The sequence below is a fragment of the Ovis aries genome, chromosome 8 (assembly GCF_016772045.2).
Source record: "Ovis aries strain OAR_USU_Benz2616 breed Rambouillet chromosome 8, ARS-UI_Ramb_v3.0, whole genome shotgun sequence".
In the NCBI taxonomy this organism is placed as follows: Eukaryota; Metazoa; Chordata; class Mammalia; order Artiodactyla; family Bovidae; genus Ovis; species Ovis aries.
The window spans coordinates 32,502,750-32,525,012 of NC_056061.1; the positions used below are offsets into that span (position 1 = coordinate 32,502,750).

The window sequence follows — 22,263 nt, forward strand, 5'->3', positions numbered from 1 at the left end:
TTTAGGCATTGCAGTCACATAAACTTGGGAAAATAGAAGTATCTAGAGTAAATGTTCTCTCTTATAATATTTGTCTGAGTGGGTTTCTTTTTTTTCCTGCAGTTTAAGAATGATGGATTAAAAAAAAAAACACTTTTCTCTTTTTCTTAGCCTCTTGAATTGCTTTGGCACTCATTAGATGAATGGCTAGTTTTAATAGCTACAGAATTGATGAAAAACAAAAAGGACTCAACGGATATCACTTCTATTTTGCTGAAACAAAAAGGCCAAGATCAAGATGGTGCTTCCATTCCTCCATTTGAACCTCCAGGACCTGAGAGCTATGAAAATCTGTCCACTGGCACAGGGGAATCTAAACCAGATGCTCTTGGAGGGAAACAGGAAGCCAGTGCAGACTGTCAGGATGTTATTTCTATGACAGCTAACCGGCTAAGTGCTGTCATTCAAGCTTTTTACATGTGCTGTTCTTGTCAGATGCCTCCAGGGTAAGAAAGTTTCTGCTTATTTTGTGTGCTGATCTCTGCCTGTCAGTAACCAATGCTGTGGCTGGAGCAGCCCTTGTGGTTCTTATTATAGTTGCAAGACACCCTTCAGCAATAACCATCAGGAAACTTTGAAAAAAAAAAAAAAGTTTATTACTTACAGGACCTGGAAATTACATGACACACCTGGGGCCACACAGCAAGGTTGCCAGTAGAAAAAAAGCTTGAGGGCTTGGGGTTCTGTTTTTATTGGAGTTTAAGGTAGAGGCCTGGGGTTTCAAAAGCTCACTCTTTATTGGTGAATTTAAAACATTGAGAGTGGGAATTTAAAGCATGAGAAAACACAAGTGGCTCAAATCGTCAGTTATCAAAATCAATCAAGATCTCTGAAACAAAGGAGCTTGGAGATGAAGGGTGGCTTTTTATCTAGTTGTGGATCTGGCATTGTGTTTATTGGAGATAGTCATCTTTGAAGTGGACAAAGTGGAGGCCATCTGATAGATTTTCCTGGTTTGTAGTTTGAATGGATCTGGTGATTTTTCTGAGTGGCCCATCTAGCAATAGACACGAAGGTTGTCCATATATGAGCTGTTGTGGTTATTTCTCTGAATTTTACATCAAGTTGTCTTAATCTATCTTATATGAATTTGGAGAAGGAGCAGTTTTAGTTCTCAATAATTCCAAGTAAGAATGGGAGAAAAATTGGAAACATTAATTTGGAGAATTTTAGCTAGATGTTGGAGGAAATGAAAATTCAGTATCCAGTCCAGTTTACAGGTAGGGGAAAAATCCTCAAAGACAATTAAGAGGACTAGAATCTGATATCTACGAGGGTGTACTGTAATTTTCCATTGAAATGTAATTTTTCTCTTTACTGTTGCCCTCATTCCTATCAGAGATAATCAAAGTAAGACTAGTATATTTGCACAGTAAATCTAGTTCTGTTAAACTTGACCTGGTTATTTATATAGTGGAGGAAGAATAGTGATTGGTCACTTAGGCTCCTTATGTCTGTTTTGGAGAAGGCAATGGCAACCACTCCAGTACTCTTGCCTGTAAAATCCAATGGACAGAGGAGCCTGGTAGGCTGCAGTCCATGGGGTCGCTAAGAGTTGGGCATGACTGAGTGACTTCACTTTCACTTTTCACTTTCATGCATTGGAGAAGGAAATGGCAACCCACTCCAGTATTCTTGCCTGGAGAATCCCAGGGACAGAGGAGCCTAGTGGGCTGCCGTCTGTGGGGTCACACAGAGTTGGACACGACTGAAGCTAAAAGATTTAGCTGCAGCATGTCTGTTTTGCCAGAACTTTTCATGAGGAATCTCAGATAGAACGTTTAAAAGCCTCTGGAGGCTAAGAAGCCAAGCCAAGGACTCACCATCACATTTTGCCTGCAGTACCTATAGATTTGGGTGAATTCCTCTCTTCTTGAGGTCCCCAAAATATCTTGAAGTTTCTGCGCCTGCCAGGAAGTGACCTTCCTTACTTACCTGGTAACTCTGCCAGGAACCCTGTAAGCAAAGTACCAGGTTGATTTTTCCGCAGTTTTATTGGCTTCATAAAATTAACACCCTTAGTTCCCTAAAGTTGTCTGGTCATATCAGAGTCTGTACATTCTTCTGTCAAAGGGAGACATTCCAGTCAAAGCTTTGGCAGTATAACCAGTGTTTTTGACTGTGTCATGTTACAAGGAGAACAGATTTTTACTGAACTTATGCAGGTAACTATATTGCCATGAAAATAAGGATACCCAGAGAGTTTCCAAATTCTGGAGGGATCAGGTTAGGAGAAAAAGTAGTTGTTTCATGTTTGTTCACAGAGGTATGCTTTGCCAGATTGTTGAGTTATTGCTAGTGTAGAAGGAAAAGTTTCTGTAAGTCTGAAAAGCAAATATTGAAGAACTAGCAGTGTTTCAAACAAAAATTCATAAAAATTGTGATCATCCTTCATGAATTCATTAAGTCCTATATAATTCTTGATATCGATCTTTGGTTAACAGTGTTATGAATCTGTTTTTCCCTTAGAGTTCTATAAATGCTTACCATGTTCAGTGGTAGGATGTGAAAATTATCAGAAACTTGTATTTGTCAGAGTCCTTTCCATGCATCTCCTTAAAGATGAAGCCCCTTTGCAAAAGCATCAGAGTGAAATAATAACTGCCTGTAATTGAGAAAAGGCTTGAAAAATGCCAGTGGTTAGAGATATGATGAGAGTTCATTGTAATGCAGTTGACAGGGGAATTTGGTTATTGTGACCCAATAATGTGTGTGACACAACACAAAATGTGACGCACAACACTTTAAGATGATGCCTAGAATTACAGTGAATAGCATTCCATATCAGAGTTTTAGGAAATTTCGTATTATTTCTGGAACACTTATGTTAATAATACATATCCAAATAAGGATATTGATAAAGAAGGTTTAGCATTATTTCTTATCTGACATTTAATGTATCAGATAAGCCTAATTAGTTTAATGTCTCTCTTTTTATAAGGAGAGAGAACATGTCTTTTGAGATGTTCCAGGGGCCTTTCAAAAAAATCCAAAAGTTACTTCTAGATCAAAAAGACTTCGTTTAGAATTTGATTTGGGGAAGTTTGTTTAAAAATATTAAAAAGATTTTAGACACTTGACTAAATAGGATCACAGATCATTATGAAATAATACTTATCTACCTAACCAAAGTGACAGATTATTTTAAAGGCAAATGTATATACTTACATTGTTACGAGCAAATCTTAACTCTTCCTATTGAGAAGATTCATTTTTCTTAAGTAATCAAATACCTGATTAAGATAGCATGGGACTTCCCTGGTGACTCAGATGGTAGAGTCCACCTATAATGCAGGAGACCTGGGTTCAAACCCTGGGTCAGAAAGATCCCCTGGAGAAGGAAATGGCACCCATTCCAGTATTCTTGGCCTGGAGAATTCCATGGACAGAGGGGCTTATGGGCTACAGTCCATGGGGCCACAAAGAGTTGGATATGTCTGAGCGAGTTTCACTTAATCACTTAAAGACAGCATGAAATACAGGAAATTATTTTGATAAAATACAAAATCTTTGCTTTTTCTAGCCAGATTACTTAGAGGGTAAAGGAAAACCTTTTACAGTTTCTTTCTCTATCAGCAGTAGACAAACCCTGCAGGAAAACTGTCCTTTTAGGAGATGAAAAATATTGCATAAACATATCATTGATAATAAAGCTTGTTGGGGAAAAAAGGCCCTTAGGATAACAGTTGAATTTTAGCCAGCCTGCCAGTACAAGGTAAAAGCCTCATTCTGTATCTTTCCACCTTGCTGTCTTTTCTATATCATTTTGTTCTTTATTTCCCTCTTTCCTCTTCTGAAATAACCAGCTTTGCTTTAGGACAAAATTACTTAAAATTCTCTTAACAAGGGGGTGACAGGATGAGATGGTTGGATGGCATCACCGACTCAATGGACATGAGTTTGAGCAAACTTCCCTTCCCTGTGAAGGACAGGGAAGCATGGGATGCTGCATTCCATGGGGTTGCAAAGAGTTGGACAGGACTTATTGACTGAGTATCAACAACCTCATACCTTTCTTATTCCAAAACACATCCAACTTTCCTTGCATTCAGAGACAGTTCCTCTGTTATTTTCACTAGTTTAAATTATATATATTAATCAGAATTCTTAACCCTTAGAAACTTAACTTTCTAGTGAAAACTGAGAAGCAAGCAACTATAAACTGTCTGCTATATCAGAATTCTTCGTATTGGCAAATTTATGAATAAGTTTCATAATTTCTAGAAGCACATGCTTCCTTATAGTATAATTTTTCAGTGTGGTACAACACATGTTTACCAAGGAGAACCAAATTTATCATTGGCTCCTTTGTAGTGAAAAGCTCAAAGTGGATAAACCGATGTTCAGTATTACTGTTTTACCTTATTTGGAAGTGACCCAGATAGTCAATAAATTTTCCAGCATTTAACTTAGCAGAACTCTGACGTTTCAAATCACCAAAGAGATTTGGGAAACTATTTTTAAGAAGACATTCCATAAAATATGTATGGATGTGAGAGTTGGACCATAGAGAAGGCTGAGCGCTAAGGAATTGATGCTTTTGATCTGTAGTGTTGGAGAAGACTCTTGAGAGTCCCTTGGACTGCAAGGAGATCAAACCAGTCAATTGTGAAGGAACTCAATCCTGAATACTCATTGGAAGGACTGATGCTGAAGCTCCAATACTTTGACCACCTGATGTGAAGAATTGACTCACTGGAAAAGACCCTGATGCTGGGAAAGATTGAAGGCAGGGGGAGAAGGGGACGACAGAGGATGAGATGGTTGGATGGCATCACTGGCTTGATGGACATGAGTTTGAGCAGGCTCTGGAAGATAGTGAAGGACAGGGAGGCCTGGTGTGCTGCAGTCCATGGGGTTGCAAAGAGTTGGACATGACTGAACAACAAAACTATTGCTGAAAAGTTCACCTAAACTCTTATTCTGCTTACATCTCTTTAAATCGCTTGTTCTTAACAATTATGTTTAGATTATTTATGAAAGTCTCATGAGACATTAAGCAAAATTGGTCATCATCCCGAGTAGTTTTTCTTACTGACAAATTTTGTAATCTAGATAACATGAACTTATTTGAATAGTAAATCCAAGTAGAATAAAAGCTGCATGTCTGTATTATAGCTGATATTGATAAATTTGAGACATGACTTTTAATTGAACTAACAAACTTAAACTACCTTTTATTTATAGAAGATTATCCCAGATCACATGGAATTGAAAACTGTTGGATTAGTTACTGTATTACTGATTTTCAGAATACTTAATTCATAGTATTTATTTTTAAGCCAATTAAATACAGCTTTTTTACAAATTAATTTTGTCAATACTATCCAGAGAGAGAGAAAAAAAGTCACTTGCATGTAACATATATCCATAGGCGTACAGAAACGTGCAGCCAGACAGAACCACCCTGTAGTTTCCATTCCAAAATTTTCCCTGTGAATCAGGTGCAACAGTATACAACTTTCTATTTTGTAGATTACCTTTGAGTCCAGATTGTGTCTGGCAGATGGAACAAGTTAAGGTTACCTTCTCCTGTGACTAGAGCTTTTTACTAGCATTTGTGGAGAAGACTTCTAAGATTTGTATTTGTCTTGGTAAGTTATCTTCAGGAGGGTGTGGACTAGATTTTCAGTAAGAGAGATTTTACAACAGTTTATATTTTAAAAGACCTCTTTCCCTCCCACTTTTTCCTTCAGTCTCTGGTGATTGTGGTCAGAGTTTTAGTTACCTTCTTGGATATTTATGTTTCAGAGACATGATGAGACTTACATCTTCAGGGACAGAGGAAGAATGTAAGTTTCCTCCTAGGATTTTTAGTGCCTTTTGGATGATTTTCATATCCCAACAAAAGATAGTAGGGCTACCTTCTACTTAGGATGAGTGTCCTGTAAAAATAATTCTCTGGACTCAGGGTCAAATGGGGCTTATCCAGGGTTAAAAATGAAGAGGCAATCAATTTGGTCACTTTGGTCATGGACATGGTGAACTCATTGGAACATGCCAATTTTGTGCAGCAGGAGATGGGCCTCATCTTAATATTTTCCATTCACAGTGAGCCTTAGCAGGGATCACTATGATGGAAAAGTTGGCATAGGGTCAGGTATTAAATACCCAGGTGAGGGGAGGCAGTGCCCTGGTAATGAATATCGGTGGGTCTGGGGGCCTTTTGCCTTCTCGTGTCCCTTTCTTTCCTCCCTCACAGCCTTGATGACCCTGTCACCTTTTGATTTGGCAGCAGGGAAGCCTCATGAGGAATGTTTCCAGGTTCTGCCTTTTGTAAGAGAAAGTGGAAAGTGGGTCAGGATTTGTATTAGACTACTGTTCTTCTTGTACAGTCGCTCAGTCTTGTCCAACTCTTTGCCACCCCATGGACTGCAACACGCCAGGCTTCCCTGTCCTTCACTATTTCCCAGACTTTGCTCAGACTCATGTCTGTTGTGTCAGTGATGCCATCCAACCATCTTATCCTCTGTCAGTTAAAGAGTAGTTTTTGATCTCAGTTTCAACTTCTTTTTTTTTTTTTTCCTTTTACCTTAATCTTATGTGTTGTTACTGGAAAATTTTAGATGACAACACGGTGAGCCCCATTGTAGGTGGCTGCTTTCCTTTGCAGGGTGTCCCAAAGGAGCATTCCAGAATGGTGGTCTGCCTCTATTAGCATCATATGCTCAGGCTCTTGGGAAAAGCTTCCAGGCGCCTGAAATGTAATATACAATTCTTAGCATATTAGCATGCATGACGTTGAAAAATGCCCAGGAAGCAGCCAGGAGGTTTTGTGTTGATCAAAGAGCTAGTGTATCTCCTCAGGGTTCCCAGGAGGCACTGGCACCAGAGGTTTAGAATTTTTTAATTTGTCCGTTCATTTTTTAGCAGCTTTATACCAGAGATTGGACTCCCTGTCCCATTGGCTTAGGGGACAAAGAGCAATGGTAGTGAGTGAAGTAGTGACATGGGGTCCATAGTCTTCTCTGGTGATGCCATTGGTTTCAATTGTGAGGCTATTTTACTCTTCTAGGTTAGAACTCATAGTCTAGGCACAACCCACTGACTCCGTGGTTGCATGTGGGAGTCTCTCCTCCTCACCTAAGGGAATCTTCTTGTGCCTTTAGCCGGAGCCTTTCCTCGGGTAGTGGTGATAGTCTCGCTATCCAGTTCGCACTCCTTGGCTCTTCTTGGCCTTGAGGTATGGAGGACCCTCACACACATTAATAGTCAATTAAGGTCTTTATAATTAGTGGTCTCATCATCTCATTAGACCATATGGCCTTGATCACACTTCTCTGAGATTGTTGGATTATGGCATCCTTGACCTTTTGGGTTGGATGCCTCAGGCAACACGTGATAGGCACTATGTAAAGGCACGTCGCAGTAAGTCAGACCCTCAGCAAGTGGTACTCTTTTCCCAGATGGTGTTACTCACCTGAGTTAAGTGGTAGTAAGCAAGCTACAGCTAACAGGCATTCCCTTTGATTTATTGCAGTGGTAATCATGCAGTTCTGCTGACTATGCCAACTGTTTTATATGCCAGTCGCCACCTATCAATAACCAGTGTTGTGGCTGGACTAATCCTTAATTCTTATGATTACAGATGTCCTTCAGCAATAACCATTGGAAACCTTTGAAGGGAGAAAGATTTATTACTTCTAGGACCTGGAAATTACATGGTGCACCTGGGGCCACACAGCAAGGTTGTTGTAGAGGGAGCAAGAAAAAGTGCACATAAGCCTGGGGTTGAGGGTGGAGAGGCACTCGGGTTTTGAAAAATGAAAATCACTCAGTCGTGTCCGACTCTCTGTGACCCCATGGATTATATAGTTTTCTTCAGGCCAGAAGACTGGGGTGGGGAGCCGTTCCCTTCTCCAGGGGATCTTCCCAACCCAGGGATCAAACTTGGGTCTCCCATATTGCAGGCGGATTCTTTACCAGCTGAGCCACCAGAATACTGGAATGGGTAGCCTATCCCTTCTCCAGAGGATCTTCCCAACCTAGGAATCAAACCATGGTCTCCTGCATTGCATGCAGATTCTTTACCAGCTGAGCTATCAGGCCCTATCATGACATGAATGAATCATATCCCAAGACACTCTGTTTCTCTTTAATTATATGGTCATCATGTAATCTTCTAATTATTTTTTATTTTTCAAATCTTTGTCCAGAGAATCCCAAGAATAATGGAGTGGGTTGCCATACCCTTCTCCAGGGGATCTTCCCAACCCAGGGATCAAACCCACATCTCTTGTATCTCCTGCATTGGCAGGCAGGTTCTTTACCACTACCGCCACCTGGGAAAGGTTTTGAGGACTCACTTTTTATTGATGAATTTAAAACATAAGAGTAGGAATATAAAGTATGAGAAAAATAAAAGTCAAGTGATCCAAATGGTCAGTTATCAAAGTTAACCAAAATCTCTAAACACAAGAGCCTCAGTGGGAGGCATTCTGTCTCTTTATCTAGTTGTGGGGCTGGCATTGTGTTTAGTCAAGATAGCTGTCTTTAAAGTGGATGCCTCACCAACCAAGCCTTAAGTCAGGTACTTGCATTACAAAGTAGAGAAAACCCAGTTTCTGATGAAGAAAAGCTATAATTTTTTTTTTGTAATTGCAGAAATAAATAATACTTTGCTGTTTTGGTTCTATTCTAATCTTCAGGATACTCATTGAACTGATCTGAAATTAGTATAGAATATTTGAGTTTTAAACATCCATATGTGTTATTAACATGTAGGATGGTGAATGTTACTTTGTATAGGATCATTTAATTATATGTTGGAAACAGAGATACTTAAAACTTCAAGGTTTTTAAAAAGTCACTTTGTATCATCTGTTAATGAAGTTATTTTATCATCTATATGAGTGTGTGTATATATTTATATATTTCACATTATAAATTGGCATGCCTCAGAGTCTATAAAGAAAAACCAGACCCCATTTTCTTTTTTGGTTAGAAGCCAGTCGAATTCAATACATAGTCAAATTTACCATATCACCAACTTTTGTCTCTGTGTTCTGATTGTTTTTCACCCTTCACAGAATGACTTCGCCCCGTTTCATTGAATTTGTCTGCAAACATGATGAAGTTTTAAAATGCTTTGTTAACAGGTAAAACCTCCTTGGTTTAATGGACTGCTCTTGTAACTTTTTCTTTCTTACAGTTTTTATCTCAACAGAAAAAATATTACTTGTTATTATCTAAAAAATGTTCAGTGACAAGTATGAGATAGTAGGTGTGGATTAATATGTATTTTTATTCTATTTCAATATCTGTGTGTCTAAATTTATATGTCACTTAATGCTACTCATCCTTCCCATTTAACAAGCACGGCATGTTTTTCTTTTAGGAATCCCAAGATTATATTTGACCACTTTCACTTCCTTCTCGAATGTCCTGAATTGATGTCAAGATTCATGCATATCATAAAGGCACAGGTAGTGCTTTTTAAAATCTCTCTTTAGCCTGTCTAAGGAAAATTAAGTTTTTAATTTGAACACTATTCAGTAGAGTGATTACTAGAGACAACCTGCTGTAAGTGAAGTGACATTACCTTATTCTTTAGTATATGGCATTACCCTCGTGTGTTCCTTTTGTATGAAGAGTAAATTTAAGAAATGTATGTTGAGTGCCTACTGTGTGCAAAGATAGCACCTTGTCACATTCCTTAAATGGAACACTAATCCTGTAAGGGCAATGGTTCTTGGGGATTTTATCCCCAAATACATTTGGGAAATAAACAAATGCCTTGTTGGGGATTTATAAAGCATATCAGCAGTTTACTAAAGACTTTGGAAGCCCTTTGGTAAATACAGTGGTTTAACTTTGTTAATCTTCCAAACTTATTTGACCTGAGAGCTTTCCTTCCCAAGGGTTCATTCCGTATATCTCATTTTTTATAAGACATGCTTGGGAAAAGCTTATTTTGCTACTTATCAGCTATGTGACTTCGGGCCTCTTTCTAACTTTCTTGAGCCTTGAGATCTTCATTTACAAAACAGAGATAATGACTATTTAACTTCATAAAACCTCTGTTGTGAAGAATATGTTTTAAATAGTGACTGGTATATATATTCAATAAGTGGTAATTGTTTTGGAGATCAAAAGCATATGTTATATCTCCAAAGGGATCTTAATTCAGCCTAGCAGGGGAGATAATAAATGTACCTGTATAATTGTAGTATCACAGTTTTACCTAGTTCTTCAGGATTTTGAGGAAGGAAGGGCTTACGTTTGGCTGCTGTAGTCAAAGGAGATTTTAAAGAGGAAGTGGATTTTAATCTAGACTTTGAAAAACATGCAAATTTTTGATAGAAATAAATGGGGAAGATGAACATTCTAGCCAAGATATGGGTTAGGGCATATAGATGGAAAAGTTGGTTAAAGCAGGAATTTTGTGTAGGTGAGGAATGAGATATAATTCTGGGAAGGTAGATTAGGGTTAATACTACATGAAACCTTGATTGCCACATTGAAGAATTTTCATTTGCTAGACTGTCAGGAGCCACTGATAACTTTATTTCAGGAGACTAACATGATCCTGTCAAAGTTTTAGGAAATAATTTGTGTGAAATGTAGGCTAGCCTGGAGGCAAAGGTTTGGTTATTAGTCATAAGGTAAATGCTATAGGTGTTTTAAAATGTCTTCAGGGACAGTGACCCTCTCAATAATTAAAAAAAGCTAAGAACTAAGCCTTATAAAATTATACACATGTATATAGGTCTTCTTTGGCATCTGTTTAATAATGATGATATAAAAGAGAAAGTAGTGGTAATAACTTACATTTATTGAATGCTAACTTTAGGTCAGGTTCCATACATTGGTTTTATATAGATTATTTTCATACCAATCATGTGATATAGCTACTTGTTTACTGAAGAGTTTGAATAACTTGTTTATGTCATTCAGCTGCTTAGTGGGGGAACTAGAATCTAAAAAATCTTCTCTGGTTCTTAAATTCATTTTCTTAATCTACTCTATTATCTAGGGTAAATGTGATTATAGGTAAAAGAAACTTAAGTTTTTTGAAAGAGGTAGTTTGTTATTTCTAATATTGTCTCTGTTTTTCACTTCGTTTTCCCTCTTCCCTTCCTGAATGATTCATTCAAAAACCATCTGGATTAGCTATCCACCTTCTTGACTCACAGAGGGGGTTTTGTCACCTAACCAATACATATGTCCACATGGCATAGTGGTGGGCCCAGTGAGAGGTGTTGGAACTTGGACGTGCTAACGAAGGGTGTATGTGTGGAAGAGGAGCTCAGCGTAGAGTGTTTGAGCTGGAGCAGTATATGGAGGATGTCCAGTGTGCAAGCTGGTGATAGTTGCTCAGAGTAGTTTGACAGAACTTGAGTAACAGAGCTTGAGTGGGGCATCGGGTGTGTATGCAATGAATGGTCCACATCAGTGACAGAAGATTGATTATGTATGAGGGAGGGCAGTTGACTGAATTAGTGAAGATAATGGAAGCCTAGTGTCTTACTGTTGGAGAAAGGAGTTAAAAGATGGAGGAAAACAATGAATCATGTACTGTTGAATTAGAATTGGAGATACCAGTGTGAACTTAAGAGTTTCCAATGTCGGTAGATAGATATAGCAAATCTGGGACCCCACTTCTTGGCCTCTGAATACCATTCTCAGTAGACTAGGGCCTGTTGGAGAAATGGCTAATTTAGGGATAGTGTGAGATGAACCTGGATCATCTTATCATGCAAGAAAGTTGTTGAAAGAATGATGAATGATGAGGTTGTGTCAAAATGATTCAGAAGCAGCTTGAATAGACTCTAGTGGCCAAATCTGGAATAATCTGAACATCAAAATAAATAATGATGGCAAAATACTGCAAATAAAATTGAAGGTTGTAAGTCTATAGTGAAAGGATTAATGAATAAGTGGAAACTATGATGAAGGGTGGTATATTTTTATAATCTCAAAGTATCTCTTTTTAGAATACTAATTACAAAGATTAAAAAGGGACTTTACAGTGGAAAAGTTTGGCAATGATCCCAGCAGACGTATCAGTGTGCTAGCACTGAGAATATGGCATCACTTCTTAGATATGGTTGACAAAGATACACACCCTGAATTTAATCATGGGAAATCATGATTGTTGTTATTCTGTCACTATGTTGTGTCCCATTCTCTGTGACACCATAATAATCAGACTAACTCTAATTGAGAGGCATTCTACAATATAACTTACAATATAAGCAATCTTTAAATGTAGGTCCTGAAAATTAAGAAAGCACAGAACAACTGTGCCAAATGAAAGAGACAGCTATTAATAAATACAGTTCATGAGTCATTATGCTATATAGGATATTATTTGGAACTTGGCAAAACTTGAAATGGGGGTCTGAAGATTAGATATAATAATATAGCAGTGTTAATTTCCTGATTTTGATGATTGTGAACTGCTTATGTAGATGAATTATCTGTAGGAAATATACAGTGAAGTATTTTCTAGGACTGTCTGGACATCATGTTAGCAACTTATTCACATTAGGGGGAAAAAGACACCATTGTACTATACTAAGAAACTGGAGGCTATGACAGAAAAAAGTGAAAACAACTACCTCTGCTAAGAGATTGACTTCTTCTTCTGTTGGTGGTTTTTAGGTGGCCTGGTAGTTAAAGGGAGAGACATTTTGTATTGCTGTACAAACACTGTTAAGAGGAACCTCTGTTATCAGTCCTGTTTTGTGAATTATTTTATGGAAATACAGGTACTCAGAAAGTTTACATACAGAAATGTGTCCTTTGGTTTTGTAGGCATATGTACATATATGTGTTGAGATATTTTGATCTTAACAGATAACTTACTAGCTTTTTGTACCTTTTAATGTTACATTTGAATTACTTTTAAAAAAAAGTTGCCGTATGTGTTTATTTTAAAACTGGTTCTCGTTTTCTAGATAAAGGATAGAGTTTAATATTTAATCTCTTATAATGGCAAATAGGTTTACTGTCATTTAAAATACTTATTTGCAGTCATTTTAATGTTGGTGTGAGTGATAAGAGCAGTATCTGTTAGCATTCTCAGTTCAGTTCAGTTGCTCAGTCGTGTCCGATTCTTTGCGACCCCATGGTCTGCAGCATACCAGGCTTCCCTGTCTGTCACCAACTCCCGGAGCCTGCTCAAACTCATGCATTGATTTGGTGATGCCATCTAACCATCTCATCCTCTGTTGTCCCCTTCTCCTCCTACCTGCAATCTTTCCTAGCATCAGGGTCTTTTCCAATGAGTCAGTTCTTCGCATCAGGTGGCCAGAGTTAGGATTCTGGGAGCTGAGTATTTGCACAAATTACCTAACCTCTTGGTGCTGCATTTTTTCCCTTCTGTAAAATGGGGATAATAATGATGAGTCCCTTTTTCTCGGAGTGTTGTAAAGGTTATATGTGAAAATGCATGTTAAATGCTTAAAATAGTACCTGACTTATAGGTGCTTTAATAAACATTAGTTAATTTATGATTATAATAATAACTGTCTTCATTTAATCCTCAGAATTAGCCCTTCCAAGTTGGTATGATTTCCCCCACTTTACAGGTAGGAAGACTGAGAGGATTACATGTAGGAAGTTCTGAGAGGATTGGTAATTCCCCTCAGGTCACAAACCTAGTAGTGATAGATCTAGGATTTCAAAACATTGTTCATCAAAATTCAAAGCCCGTATTTAAATACATTACTTCTGTGTAATGGTTTCTCCTCGTTTACCTAGATTTTAGGAATAATCAGCATTAAAATGTCAAGCACTTAACATTCTAGTCTGTGTACTAAAAATGAAATATACCCAGTAATGAATATAACAGTAGCAACATTTTATTCAAAATGTGGAAAACTTCTAGAAGTATGGATAAAATTATACATTTAATTTTGGAAAGGGAACATTTTTTCTTATTGGAAGAACAGATATTAAAAGGTAAAAATTAATATTGCACAAGTTATTTTCATAAAAATATTTTATTAAGAATTGGTTAAAAGTGGTGTTTAAGTCTTTTGAAGCAAAACTAATATTTAGCTCAGATAAAGAAATTTACTGGTGTCCTAAAAATTGCATGAGAGAGAACCTCTTTGTGGTGTTGGGTATTGATCATATTTATCTCTTGAAACTGTTGCCTTTTCTGATATTGCAGCACCGTGATTCTCCTTTGACTTTTCTAGCTGTGTGTATCATTTGGTAATAAGCAAATTCTCAGTATTGACCTGTGATCATAAACTTCTCCATTCTTGGTGTGTGTCCCTGTATCTTTAATCTCTTGAACATGAGAGATTACCTTGTCTCCTATATTATCTTCATTCATGACTCTTTCCAGTGTCTCACCTGCAGAACATTCCAGTATTTATTTCCAAGCTCTTAGTACTTATATCCCTATTAGCCTTAAATTAAGAATTTATAAGATCTCATTTGTTATCTTCACGAGTACCTTCTAGGAATTGGGGTAGATAGTGCTGGGGCAGGAGGTTCCTCCTCTAAGCTATTTCTGATGTAAAGTTCTGTCCTTAGAGACCTTCTCTTAAAGGAGTAATGTCTTTCAGATTTTCTTTACTGTTCTTTCTTACCATGACCAGGACCATATCACTCAATTACTAGTATTTCAGCTGCTGTGTAGATGGCCTCCCTTTATCCTGGTACTACTCTCACGTTAATTACTGAGTTTACCATGCTATTTCTCTGACCAGGTACCTTCAGTGGCCATTGTATCTTGATTCAAAGAATCCATAATTGTGTCCTTGATTTACTTACAAAAACTTATTTCCTTCAATATATATAGGGTTATGCTGGCACCTTCACTGCATCTTCCAGGGGGACATGGTTTCTTTTGTGCCTTTTTTCTTGTCTCCCTTAGCCTGGTGTGCTTTCTTTTCCTCCTGCTTGAGCAGATCCTACCCACCTGTAAGTCCTGGTTCAGACCAGGATCCCATGAAGCCTTTGTACTCCACTCATCTGCACAGTCTCAGAATTCTTAGTGCACTGTGATCTGTACATTACTGTTTAGAACTTGGTATCATTAAATGTGTTGTATTGTTTCAGTGTTAGTCTCATCTCTTTATACGGAACAGTTTCTAGCAGTGAAATGTTTACAGCTCTCATGTTACCTGAAGTATCCGCACATTCTAGGTACTCAGTAATACTTTCAGGTTAATAAAATACAGATCACTTACAGTTTGCATATCTGGCAAATGAATGAAAGGTAGAGACTATCTTAACTGTTCACAGGATCTTATTTTTCAGTTTTTAGGGGGGAGGAAGGACAGAAAAACAGTTTAACCAGTTCCATTTTAGTTGCTGCATATGTTCGAAGGATAGAAGTTAGAATTAGGTGTAAAGATTGTTTTCATGGAGTATTAAATGGAATATGCAACATAATTTTTCTAGATATGGAAATTCATTCTTACAAACCTTTTGGGGTTTAAAAGAAATTGAGTGTGTGTTCAATTCTGTGTCTGATATTAAATTCTTTTAATTTATCAAGTCTTTTCTGTAGATAATGCAGGGAATTAAAAGAAATACACTATCTAGGTAGTCAAAGTATTTCAACTTAGATTGGCCTTTTTGTGAATAGTAGATGAAATGTCAGAACATTATTTAGAACTAATTATAAATGTATAAGAATGATTGTTTGTAGAAAGGACATTTAGAATGCTAGTTAAGTAAATCTGATAGCTAAGTGACTGAAATCCTGCTAACATATTTCACTGTTATTTGTTGGGGTAGCCATTTAAAGATCGCTGTGAGTGGTTCTATGAACATTTGCACTCAGGACAGCCGGATTCAGACATGGTGCACAGGCCAGTGAATGAAAGTGATATCCTGCTGGTTCATAGAGGTACGTTTAGAAATCAAGTGATGTGTGTGTAAGGCACAAAATACTAGTTTTTGTAAATTTTAGTATGTAAAATTAACCACTGCTACATATTTAGATTCTATTTTTAGGAGTAGCTGTGAAGTTGTGTCAAAAGCAAATTGTGCAAAGCTAAAGCAAGGAATTGCTGTACGGTTCCATGGAGAAGAAGGCATGGTGGGTGTATAAATAAGTGTTGTTAAGATCACTGTCTATAAAAGATTGAAAAGCCCTTGCATAAAGTTTAATATATAATTAATAATGGAAGAAATTTAATGTTATTATAATTTAGAAAAAATTTCATCATTATATTTCTGTTGATACTTAATCTTATTTTCTTGAACTCAGGGTCAAGGTGTTGTCCGTGAGTGGTTTGATATTCTGTCTAATGAGATAGTCAATCCTGATTATGCTTTGTTTACCCAGTCAGCTGATGGTAAGTTGTACAGTTTAGATGACTTCTTCTGTGATTGTCACATTTTCAGACTGCACTACTTCAGTGCCTTTTATCCTTTGATTTCTACAGTAGCCTTCTAAGCTAGGGTGACCGTTCCCTTTTGATAGATGAGAAAATTGAAATTCAGAGTTTTTGTCTATGATAGCCATTCATGAGTGGTAGGATCATGAGTAGAACCTGACTCAGCATAGCATTCTTTCCTCTGTAAGCAGTTGGTTCTCAAATGGTTATCTCAACTACTGTTGCTGGCCTCAAGGAAGTTTTCATCAGTTATTTGTAAAATAAAGCTAAATTTATTCAATTTAAGGCTTGTCCTTTAGTCTATTTTTCTTGAATTAAAATTTCCTTTTATAAAATGGTGCTAGTAGATGAACTTTTAAAAAAATGTAAGTCCTTGTTTGGGAAAATTAAAATTTGCTAACCGTATATGAGTTTCCAACTCTTGGAAGTTTTTTGATCATTAAAAGCAAGTCTAGAAGTCATTGTATTAAATCTTAACTTATAGTATGTTTACATTACTATAGTAACTTTGTTTTCAGTCCTTTTAAAAGATTGACGTGGTAACTAAAAAGCTTTTATTTAATCATGTAATACAGATAAAAGACTCTTCCTTATTGAAATGTTGTTTGCTGCCTACAGACTTACGATTTGATATTGTAGGCTAAAGGGCTTCCCTGGTGACTTAGACGGTATAGAAATCTGCCTGCATTGTGGGAGACCTGGGTTCAATTCCTGGGTGGGGAAGATCCCCTGGAGAAGGGAATGGCAACCCACTCCAGTATTCTTGCCTGAAGGATTTCATGGACAGAGGAGACTGCTGAACTGCATCCATGGATTCCTAAGAGTCGGACACAACTAAGCGACTAACACACATACATTGTAGACTAAATGGAGATGATTACCACCTCATGTGTATAAGATATACCTGAAAGTTTTCTAACTTAAGACTTACATTCAAGTCAAGGTAGGATTTCAGTTTTTAAATGCTTTGTACAGTTGCTTTTATTTTCTGAAAAATTTTTCTTTCTCTGTTTAAATTTTTGTGTAAGAGGAGAGTGTCTCATTAATTATAGTTTCTGATTGCATTCAACCAAGCCAGCAGAAATCTCCACTGAATAAGAAGGATGACTGTAAGAGGAGCAAGTGGGGCTGGGCTTCATGATGCTAGGGAACTACAGGAATTCACCTGTTTGATGGGCTCCTCAAATACACTTGGTGTATTTGAAATTATTTAGGAATGTGGGACTTGCTGCTTTAATTCTGTAACCTTTTGATTATTTTCTCTGAGATAAATTGGCATCTTTGTGATTTTTATGACAAATTTGATGAAGCCCTGGTTTAGCTATTTAGGCCTAATCTCTGAAGCAAGATTTAGCATTCAGTTCAGTTCAGTTGCTCAGTCGTGTCCGACTCTGTGACCCTATGAATTGCAGCACGCTGGGTCTCCCTGTCCATCACCAACTCCTGGAGTTCACTCATACTCACGTCCATCGAGTCGGTGATGCCATCCAGCCATCTCATCCTCTGTCATCCCCTTCTCATCCTGCCCCCAGTCCCTCCCAGCATCAGGGTCTTTTCCAGTGAGTCACCTCTTCGCATGAGGTGGCCAAAGTATTAGAGTTTCAGCTTTAGCATCAGTCCTTCCAGTGAACACCCAGGGCTGATCTCCTTTAGAATGGACTGGTTGGACCTCCTTGCAGTCCAAGGGACTCTTTCAAGAGTCTTCTCCAACACCACAGTTCAAAAGCATCAATTCTTCTGCGCTCAGCCTTCTTCACAGTCCAACTCTCACATCCCTACATGACCACTGGAAAAACCATAGCCTTGACTAGATGGACCTTAGTCGGCAAAGTAATATTTCTGCTTTTTAATATTGAGACATTGTATTTTAGATTTATGTCTTGTCTTTATAGTCCGTTATTCTGAGCTGTCTCTTTAGTTTCATGTCTGAAGAATACATTTGGTGTGAAATCATTAGATTTCACTTCAGATGTACTTACTCATTGCTGCTGGCTCAGTTGGTAAAGAATTGCCTGTAATGCAGAAGACAGCCTGCAGTGCAGAATATCTGGGTTTGATCTCTGGGTCAGGAAGATCCCCTGGAGAAGGAATGGCACCCTACTCCAGTATTCTTGCCTGGGAAATTTCAGGGACAGAGGAGCCTGGCAGGCTATAGTCCATGGGATTGCAAGAGTTAGATATAACTTAGATATTAAACCATCACCACCACTTACTCTACAGATTTATAGCAGATAATATGTTGAAGCACCATGTGTTTAGACCATAAAGTTTGTGACTCGTCCTTTTTGTAAGCCATATAGGTTTTCTCTTTGGGGTTATATTAATAAATTTAAAAGTAGGTGAAAACATTATCTTGTTCTAGAAAGTTACATTTAGGATTCCCAAATACGGGAGATGCTTGGGTAGACCAAATGTATACAGTAATTTCTTTAAAACATGCTTTCTAATTAAATTGAGATGCTTACTGTAGAGCAGTAATAGTGGAGGGGAGGGACCAGTGCCTTTGGTGTGTTCTACTGAATGTCAATCCTTATGCTGTCCTTTTTGCTGTGATCTTGGGCTTGCAAATGTAATATTTCTGGAGCTCAATTCCCTTATTTGAAAATGGTGAGTACCTGTGGTTTGTAATGTAGTGGGAAATCAGCTGATGTATAAAAATGCTTAGTCCAGTGCCTGGCACATAGAAATCAAAAATAAATATTAGGGGCTATTATTACTATTCTGTGAAAATGATATTTTCTTACTGAATAGGTTTTTTCTGAGATGATGAAATGTCACAGTTTTACGGATTTGAACTTAAAGCATGACATACACTTTATATTCTATCTTAGTTCATCATCAAGTTAAAAACTTACGCATTTCCTGAAGACTTTCCCCCTTATTTCCTTTTTGTTCTTTTGATTTCTCTGTATCTATTCTTTTTGATAAATCAGATTTCCTGTTAAGTTATGTACAGACTTACGAGGGGAAATAGGTAAAATTGTGATTATTTTCAGAATATTGTTATTTTTTAAATTATATTTTTTTCTGTCTTTGAAGTGTTTCTTCATCTCACAAAACTTTGCTTTGACTTTTGATACCAAAAGTGACTGGGAATGATTCTCAAAAGATACTTAACAGTGGTCTTTTAAGTCATTCAGCTTTAAGTATCCATATATGTACCTTACATTTAAGTAAACTTACTGGCCATGGTAATTTAGTCCAGTGCCAGCACTGATAAAGACCAGCGAAGCACAAAGAGATTATGTATGCTCCTGCTGAGTCAGGTTTCACTTGTGTACCTGTCACGTCATCCCGCACGTGAGACAGAGACTGCCCTCGTCTCGGTCACTTTCATGTCTTTAGTTCCCAGCACAGTGCAGGGGTTAGAGGTGATGCTCATCGAGGGGTATTGAATGAATTTGGCCAACAAACAAAAATGTGTGCTCAATAACCAAACATTTTACTTTCCAATACTTTGCTTTTCCTTTACTTATTTTAGATGTTATTTCATTAGATTTATCGGTTATTCTTTCTTTTTGCCCAAGTGCCTAGAAGAGAAGTAAATAGCATGATCTTAAGTATTTGTCGAGTGGATGAGAGAATTTGTAATTTGAGGTAGTGATCACATGAAAAGATAAGAAAAGAGGATTGAGATCTTGCTGTTTAGGTCTTTCCATTGCACTGTTGTGTTTTTTTTGAGACTGTTTTATTGTGGTAAAATATACATAACATAAAATTTTCCATTTTAACCATTTAGAAGTGTATACTTCACTGGCCTTAAGTACATTCATCACTATCTGTTTCCAGGCCTTTTTTTTTTTTTCACGTAAATGGAATTGCACTCCATTGCCCTAGAGTCTGGCAATAGTAACTATTACTGATAGTGTTTTAACTTTTCTACCTCAGTGGTACCTATTCAAACTTGTTTTATTTGTTATGATGGAAACAATTTTACATTTAGAAATTTTAGTTATTCTCTTACAGTGCTCTATTCTTTGAGGAACAAAATGAGGTGAACACCTGTTACGCTGGGCATGTATAGACGAATGAGACAATGTCTGCCCTAATTCACAGCCTAAATAGTTATTTCCACATTGCTTGGGAAAATGTGTGTTTATGTGTTTCTAGGATCTCTCTGACACATCTTCCAGCTACCTTCAGTGAAAAGTATTCTAAAATTTTCTGTCTGCACAGGCTTACTTTGATACGTATATGAAAATTAATGATTATCTTTAGTATTTTCAATTCCACTGTTAAATATTCCACAAAGAATGTTCTTATGGAAGTTTATGCACAATGTAACCTTAGCTTTGCTGAAGTTGTCTGTGAACTAATAATTTACCTGCTTTGAAATGATCTCTCTTGTACATAATCTTAAAAATAAATTATTTTATCTTGATTTTAATAGGAACAACTTTTCAACCCAATAGCAACTCCTCTGTAAATCCTGATCATTTGAACTATTTCCGGTTTGCTGGACAGATCTTGGGATTAGCTCTGAACCATAGGCAACTGGTGAACATTTACTTCACGAGATCATTCTATAAGCACATTCTTGGTATGGCTCTATTGTTATTTCATAGACATATATTTAAAGTGTTTTTTAAATAGAGAAAGCTAAGTAAGCCTTGGCAGTTGGGTGAGTAATTTTTATTTTGATTGGAGATTTATTTGATTGATGTTATTTTGCTCTGCTCCTGCTATTTTGCTGTTTGTATATGTAAGGCATTTGAGGGCCTGAGGGAGAGGAAAAAATAATCTACATTTTTGATAAAAATCTCTTTCTCAATTATAAAGGCTAATTGTAGAAATGTGGCAGTAACATAAGCTTAAATTTACAGACCTCCAAATTTAGGAATTAGTGTTCATTTAAATCATGCTGTGAATTGGATTATAATATTTTGCAGTTTTACAGAGTATCTGTAGAGGGCAGTGTTTCACCATTAAACAGATAAGGAAACGCAGAAACATTTAGAATATAACTGCTGTATGTTTGCATTTTTAGGTATTCCCGTGAATTACCAAGATGTGGCATCCATTGATCCAGAATATGCCAAAAACTTGCAATGGATTTTAGATAATGATATTAGTGATTTGGGCCTAGAATTAACTTTTTCTGTTGAGACTGATGTGTTTGGAGCAATGGAAGAGGTGCCCTTGAAACCCGGGGGTGGAAGTATTCTTGTAACGCAAAATAACAAAGTAAGTATTCACATTTTTACCTTAACCATTGTTGGTAACTTAGCCCTGATATTTTGCTAATTGCTGTAAAGTCTTAGCACTAGCTAGAAAAACTTTTACTGTTAAGAGTTTTGTAACATTTATAGCAGATAAAATATTTAAATTGACTAAACCATCAAATAAACTTCAAATTATAAAGGATCATTTCTGTGCTGTGTTAGATATCCTGAGGCAGTTTCTTAAGCAACCTAGAGCACAGTTCAGTTGATTGTGTAAGTTGGGAATGTGCATGTCAAAACATGCGATTAGAAATACAAACTCACATCAATATATTTGCACTAAATCACTGTTTCATCTTTTAAAAGTAAAATATTGAGTTCTAACACAGAGAAAAAATTCCAGTGTTTAAACTTTGTACACACTGTTGGGATCCAGTATATTTTGTTAGACCTCTGAATTTGATTTTTCTTTTAACTTTATACCTTGATTATTTTTATTTATTATTATATCTCCTGTTTGTATATATAGTTTTAAAAACTTGGTGCACGTTTTAAATTACACTGTTAAAAGTTATATTACTTTAATATATAATACGGGCTTCCCTTGTAACCCAGCTGGTAAAGAATCCTCCTGCAATGTGGGAGACCTGTGTTCAATCTCTGGGTTGGGAAGATCCCCTGGAGAAGGGAAAGGCTACCTACTCCAATATTCTGGCCTGGAGAATTCCATGGACTGTATAGTCCATGGGATC

General features: G+C 37.1%; 1 protein-coding gene across 4 annotated transcripts in view; it reads left to right on the forward strand.

Annotated features, from left to right (window-relative positions):
- Window positions 1-22,263, forward strand: part of HACE1 (HECT domain and ankyrin repeat containing E3 ubiquitin protein ligase 1) — a 106,335-nt gene that overhangs the window by 61,323 nt on the left and 22,749 nt on the right. For all 4 annotated transcript variants that reach the window (XM_060419218.1, XM_004011242.5, XM_042253365.1 and 1 more), the window contains 8 exons: window positions 151-485; window positions 9,069-9,137; window positions 9,377-9,464; window positions 15,745-15,856; window positions 15,951-16,048; window positions 16,220-16,307; window positions 20,740-20,889; window positions 21,337-21,533. In XM_060419218.1, the coding sequence (XP_060275201.1) occupies window positions 151-485; window positions 9,069-9,137; window positions 9,377-9,464; window positions 15,745-15,856; window positions 15,951-16,048; window positions 16,220-16,307; window positions 20,740-20,889; window positions 21,337-21,533 (1,137 nt within the window). The remainder of the gene's footprint in view (window positions 1-150; window positions 486-9,068; window positions 9,138-9,376; window positions 9,465-15,744; window positions 15,857-15,950; window positions 16,049-16,219; window positions 16,308-20,739; window positions 20,890-21,336; window positions 21,534-22,263) is intronic.